Source organism: Calidris pugnax, unplaced genomic scaffold (assembly GCF_001431845.1).
Source record: "Calidris pugnax isolate Ruff unplaced genomic scaffold, ASM143184v1 scaffold347, whole genome shotgun sequence".
In the NCBI taxonomy this organism is placed as follows: Eukaryota; Metazoa; Chordata; class Aves; order Charadriiformes; family Scolopacidae; genus Calidris; species Calidris pugnax.
Window position 1 is genome coordinate 480,765 of NW_015091298.1, and position 6,771 is coordinate 487,535.

Below are 6,771 nucleotides of genomic sequence, written 5' to 3' on the forward strand. Positions count from 1 at the left end.
CAAAAGCTCCGTGTTTTCCAGGAGCTGGAGGCCAGGGGGTTGCTCCCATCTTCCCTTCCCCTCTGGCAGGAGGCTGGGCGCTCAGCTGACAGTCACGGGGAAGGCATTAGCCAAGCAAAAAAGGGGAGTTTCCTTGCCCTTTGGCAAGAGGAGATGAAGCCACTTTTCCCCTGGCCCCTCTCCTCCCGCAGCCCTTTCTTTCCCCCATCACAACAGCTTTTTGGGAGGTGGGGTGGGTTTCTTCCCCACCACCCCCAGCCACGGCGTGGAGGAAAAACCAGCCCCGCGCCAAAGCGCTCACCCGTCTCCCTTCACCGCATCTTCTGGTGGCCACCAACCAACCGGGTGTCCCCCCACCCTGGTCCCCTGCTCTGCATCCCCTGGTCCCTGCCCCAGCGACTGCGCGGGCCCGCGGCGGCTGCCGGGAGATGCTCAGAGGACCACCCGCCGGTCCAGCTGCTCTGCCCGCCCCGCTCGCTGGTGCCGGGCTTCCAGGTGCTTGTTTTGGACCTTCTCAAAGTGCTGCAGCAGCTCCGTGTAGTCGATGTTGGAGGACGGGGCCCTCTTGAAGCCGGCGCTTGGTTTGGTGTTGTCCCTGCAGGGAGGGGACAGAGCAGAAAGTGAGGGCAAGGAGATGCTCTTAGCCCAGGCATCCATCGCAGTCGGCACCAGAAGAGCTGAGCCCACCACATCCTGCTGCCCCACCACCCCAAAGGACCATTTCTCTCCCCTAAAGGCGTGAGATGGAGGAAAGAAGTCCCAGGACATCCCAGTGATGCTGGTGCCCCATGAAGCACCTCTGAAGGCATGAGATGGAGCCCAAGAAGTCCCATGACATCCCAGTGATGCTGGTGCTCCATGAAACACCCCCAAAGACCTGTTTCTCTCCCCCACTCCATGAAACACCCAAAAAGACCTGTTTCTCTCCCCCAAAGGCATGAGATGGAGCCCAAGGGGTCCCAGGCATCCTAGTGATGCTGGTGCCCCATGAAATACCCCCAAAGGCATGAGATGGAGCCCAAGAAGTCCCGGGACATCCCAGTGATGCTGGTGCCCCATGAAACACCCCCAAAGACCTGTCTCTCTCCCCCAAAGGCATGAGATGGAGCCCAAGAAGTCCCAGGACATCCTAGTGATGCTGGTGCCCCATAGAACAACCCTAAAGACCTGTTTCTCTCCCACAAAGGCATGAGATGGAGCCCAAGGGGTCCCAGGACATCCTAGTGATGCTGGTGCCCCATGAAACATCCCCAAAGGCATGAGATGGAGCCCAAGAGGTCCCAGGACATCCCAGTGATGCTGGTGCACCATGAAACACCTCCAAAGACCTGTCTCTCTCCCCAGGAGGCATGACATGGAGCCCAAGAAGTCCCGGGATATCCTAGTGATGCTGGTGCTCCATGAAACCACCCCCAAAAGGCATGACATGGAGCCCAAGAGGTCCCGGGACATCCCAGTGATGCTGGTGCCCCATGAAACACCCCCAAAGACCCATTTTTCTCTCCAAAAGCCATGAGATGGAGCCCAAGAAGTCCCAGGACATCCCAGTGATGCTGGTGCCCCATGAAGCACCTCTGAAGGCATGAGATGGAGCCCAAGAAGTCCCATGACATCCCAGTGATGCTGGTGCTCCATGAAACACCCCCAAAGACCTGTTTCTCTCCCCCAAAGGCATGAGATGGAGCCCAAGAAGTCCCAGGACATCCTAGTGATGCTGGTGCCCCATAGAACAACCCTAAAGACCTGTTTCTCTCCCACAAAGGCATGAGATGGAGCCCAAGGGGTCCCAGGACATCCTAGTGATGCTGGTGCCCCATGAAACATCCCCAAAGGCATGAGATGGAGCCCAAGAGGTCCCAGGACATCCCAGTGATGCTGGTGCACCATGAAACACCTCCAAAGACCTGTCTCTCTCCCCAGGAGGCATGACATGGAGCCCAAGAAGTCCCGGGATATCCTAGTGATGCTGGTGCTCCATGAAACCACCCCCAAAAGGCATGACATGGAGCCCAAGAGGTCCCGGGACATCCCAGTGATGCTGGTGCCCCATGAAACACCCCCAAAGACCCATTTTTCTCTCCAAAAGCCATGAGATGGAGCCCAAGAAGTCCCAGGACATCCCAGTGATGCTGGTGCCCCATGAAACACCTCCGCCTCTGAAGGCATGAGATGGAGCCCAAGGGGTCCCAGGCATCCTAGTGATGCTGGTGCCCCATGAAATACCCCCAAAGGCATGAGATGGAGCCCAAGAAGTCCCGGGACATCCTAGTGATGCTGGTGCCCCATAGAACACCCCTAAAGACCTGTTTCTCTCCCCCAAATACATGAGATGGAGCCCAAGAGGTCCCAGGACATCCCAGTGATGCTGGGGCTCCATGAAAGATCCCCAAAGGCATGAGATGGAGCCCAAGAGGTCCCAGGACATCCCAGTGATGCTGGGGCTCCATGAAAGATCCCCAAAGGCATGAGATGGAGCCCAAGAGGTCCCAGGACATCCCAGTGATGCTGGGGCTCCATGAAAGATCCCCAAAGGCATGAGATGGAGCCCAAGAGGTCCCAGGACATCCCAGTGATGCTGGGGCTCCATGAAAGATCCCCAAAGGCATGAGATGGAGCCCAAGAGGTCCCAGGACATCCCAGTGATGCTGGGGCTCCATGAAAGATCCCCAAAGGCATGAGATGGAGCCCAAGAGGTCCCAGGACATCCCAGTGATGCTGGGGCTCCATGAAAGATCCCCAAAGGCATGAGATGGAGCCCAAGAGGTCCCAGGACATCCCAGTGATGCTGGGGCTCCATGAAAGATCCCCAAAGGCATGAGATGGAGCCCAAGAGGTCCCAGGACATCCCAGTGATGCTGGGGCTCCATGAAAGATCCCCAAAGGCATGAGATGGAGCCCAAGAGGTCCCAGGACATCCCAGTGATGCTGGGGCTCCATGAAAGATCCCCAAAGGCATGAGATGGAGCCCAAGAGGTCCCGGGACATCCTAGTGATGCTGGTGCTCCATGAAACCACCCCCAAAGACCCGTTTCTCTCCCCCAAAGGCAGGAGACAGATCTGTGGGACAAGAGAGAGGGGACAAGGGCCACCTGCTTCAGCACCCTGACCCCCCCAGGGGAGCTTTAACCCCTCCAACACCGGTGCTCCCCCCTTTCCCAACTCATTCCAGCCCAAAGCAGCAAGACGTGCCTCAGTTTCCCTGCCTGGTTTGAAGATCAAGTAAAAAGCAGCCATGTGCTGTGGCACGGAGGAGGGTTGGTGGCAGCGGGGACAACCTCGGGGGGATGAACACCCACGGCTGGAGTCCCCGGGGAGCCCACGAATGGGGGGGGAGCTGAAGCAAGGGAGCCTCCTCGGGGGCTCCAGCCATGGATGCTCAATCCCTTAGAGCCATCTCCACCTGATGGAGGGGGGGGATGACACACCAGCCATGGGACACCCGTCAGGGGGACACGGGGGAGGCTCTGGAGGCCCCGGCATCCCCCCGGGGAGGGGGGCAGCTGGGGCTGGACTGTTATGAAAGCCAGCTCGGGCGTTTGAAGGAATGTAGGTCAGAGTTAATCAGATGCTCAGGCCGTCTGACAGCTCCGCAGGGGGGGGGCTGAAGCAAGGGAGCCTCCCCAGGGGCTCCAGCCGTGGATGCTCCATCCCTTAGAGCCATCCCCACCTGATGGAGGGGAGAGGAGGGGGGGGATGACACACCAGCCATGGGACACCCGTCAGGGGGACACGGGGGAGGCTCTGGAGGCCCCGGCATCCCCCCGGGGAGGGGGGCAGCTGGGGCTGGACTGTTATGAAAGCCAGCTCGGGCGTTTGAAGGAATGTAGGTCAGAGTTAATCAGATGCTCAGGCCGTCTGACAGCTCCGCTTGCTCGAAAAAAAAAAACCCCAACAACCCCCAAAACCCCCCTCCCTCCCTCCCCAGCTGCCAGGGCCAAGGGGTGGGGAGGAGGGAAAAAAAAATAATGGAGTGAAAGAAGCACGTGCAGCCTGTCCTTCATGTGTGTGTGTCCCCCCTCCCTAATTAAAATCAGGATAAAAGCCAGCCCAAAGGGAGCTGTTAGAAGCCCAAGGAGCGGTGGTGGTGGTGATGGTGGTGGTGGTGGGGGGGTTAATTCAGAAACCTGCCCATCTTGGGCAAAAAGCCCTTCTTTTTGTTCCCCCCAAAACCCCCCTCCCTCCCTCCCCAGCTGCCAGGGCCAAGGGGTGGGGAGGAGGGAAAAAAAAATAATGGAGTGAAAGAAGCACGTGCAGCCTGTCCTTCATGTGTGTGTGTCCCCCCTCCCTAATTAAAATCAGGATAAAAGCCAGCCCAAAGGGAGCTGTTAGAAGCCCAAGGAGCGGTGGTGGTGGTGATGGTGGTGGTGGTGGGGGGGTTAATTCAGAAACCTGCCCATCTTGGGCAAAAAGCCCTTCTTTTTGTTCCCAGGGCTTTGCAAACTGGGTCTTCACCCAGTTTTATCATCAAACCTGGTGTGTGTGTCCCCCCCTATTACTCATTAGCTCGGGGTTGGAGAGCAAATCCCACCCCTGGGCAGGGAGCAGAAGGACTTGGGATGGTCCCCCAAGGAGATGCCACCCTTGCACATCCCTCCTCAGGGCTCCCCAGAAGCCGGAGGTGGGGATGGAGAAGCAAACCCCTAAGCGTGTTTGGGGTGAGGGGGTGGTGGTGGGGTGGGATTTTAGGTGCCCTGAAGGCTGTCTGGGCTCTGGGTTGGGGACACACACACACACACACGCTTTGGGATCACCCCCTGGCTGCCGGCGGCGTCTCTCTCTCTCTCTCTATCTCTCCATAAACCTCCTTCCCGGCTCTGCTGGTTTCCATAGCGACCTCACAAGTGAAATTTTCCATCCCGGATGCCAAATGCCTGTGGATGAGGCACAGCCCTCCCAGGGTTACCAAATATAGACACAAAAAACACCCCCCAACCCCCCCCCCCCCCCCCCCCCCCCACACCCGGGGGGGGAAGGCCCAGGCTGGGGGGCAAGGACCAGCCGTGGCCACAAAGGAGCTGGGGAGGGAGAAAGACAGAGGAGCGTGGGGCTGATCCTGGGATGGTGGAGGTGGGGATGGGGTGTCCGGCCCCGATGCTGATGGTGGGGGGTCTGGGGGGGGGTCCTGCAGAGCTCCATCCCTGTGGCACTTACGCAGTCTGCATGAGCTCGGGGTTGGGGACGCACTGGAGGCGGTGGGAGAGGAGCTGGAAGGCGCTGCTCTGGGGCAGCAGCATCAGGAGGCCATAGAGAGCCTTGATCAGGTAGGGGTTGTTCTTCACGTCCAGCAGCTGCAGGCGGAGATCTGGAAGAGGAGGAAGAGGAGGGGGAGGCAGGTCAAAAAGCATTTCCCTTCCAGCCCCCAAGAGCAGGTTCCGCCCAACCCACCTTGATGGGGTCCTAGGGAGGTCCTAAGACTCTGCCCGCCGACCCGAGGGGCACCCACATGGCACTAGCTCCCCTCCCCTTCCATGAACTCATCCATCTTGGTGTCCCACACAGGCCAGAAGCCCCTCCCCTCCCCACAGCCCCCAGTTGCCAGCTGGGGAAGGGGGCAGCAGCTCCCCAGTCTCTCACCTCTGCTGCTGCTCATCCCCCAGCCCATCCGTGCCACCTGCCTGAGGACACACGTGAAACATGAGGCTGCTCCTCAACTTCTGCTGAATTAGCAGAAATGTGTCCCCCTGGAGCACCAGGAGGGCTGGGTGACAACCCCTGGGCACTCTGTGGGGCTGAGAGGATCCTCTCTGCTCGGCCCTGATGGTTACGTGTGTTGGACCTTGGTGTTCCTCAGCAGAAGGGAAAGCACCCTCCTGCTCCAACCCTCGTGGTGCTCAGGGGTGGAAGGGTCTTCTAGAGCCCTGCAGACAACCAAAGTCCCACCTCGGGGAGCCCAGGGGATGGGGCGAGAGGTCCCTGCCCCAGCACCTCACCTCCTGGTTGCCACCAGCACCTCGGGTGTCTCCCTGTGAAGGGACCCATGCCCAGGGGTGCTGTTCTATGGGGGGGCACGTCTGTCCCTCACCCCAAGACTTGGAGATGAAGGTAAGAGGGGTGAAGGTGAGGGGGAACCCTCAAGGAACATGGAAAACCACCACAGACACGTGGGTGCCTGGCGTGGTGGGAAAGTCATCCCGGGATGAGGCACCATGGGAGGGAGCATGACTGAGGACCACCCCACATCTCCACCGCCCTCCTGCTCTAACCCTCTTCCCCCAGATATTCTCCAGCCCTGGACCTAGACAGGTTGTCCCCCCCAAGTCCTTTCCAGGACATTTCCCAACGTTCCCGACGCCCAGCTCCACCTCCAAGGGAGAAGGAGCCCAAGGGCAGGCAAATTGGATGGTTGGACAAGATGATCTTTAAGGTCCCTTCCAACCTAGAAGATTCTGTGATTCTGTAAATGCCACCAGGAGAACCACCCCCCAGCCACGTCCCCCTCTCCCACCGCCACGTCCCCCTGGCTGTGGAGGGAGGACACATTCCTGGGGCTGGGGGGGGGCAGATCTGGAGAGAGAAGCAGCTCTTTTTTCTTTATTTTTTGTTTTTTTAGGGCTTAATTCTCCATTTTGAGGAAAAAAAACCACCAAACCTCCACTTTTTTTTTTTCTTTTTTTTTTTTTTTTAAAAAGCATGAAAACTACCTCCAGATATGGCATAATGGGACCTGGTTACCTTAAAATAGCCAACTGATTCCTCCTCCCAACTCCTTCAGAGAAGGGGTGTTATTATCTCCAGTAATAAATGGAGGGGCAGGAGGAGCAAGGTGCGATT

At 58.5% G+C, this 6,771-nt stretch overlaps 1 protein-coding gene across 1 annotated transcript in view; it reads right to left on the reverse strand.

Moving 5' to 3' along the window:
• Nucleotides 1-6: 6 nt before the first annotated feature.
• The window catches only part of LOC106899086 (protein VAC14 homolog), a 29,239-nt gene continuing 22,474 nt past the window's right edge, over nucleotides 7-6,771 (reverse strand). The window contains exons 5-6 of the mRNA XM_014960752.1: nucleotides 5,152-5,302; nucleotides 7-595 (exon numbers count right to left, since the gene is read on the reverse strand). Of these exons, the coding sequence (XP_014816238.1) occupies nucleotides 433-595; nucleotides 5,152-5,302 (314 nt within the window). The 3' untranslated portion in view covers nucleotides 7-432. The remainder of the gene's footprint in view (nucleotides 596-5,151; nucleotides 5,303-6,771) is intronic.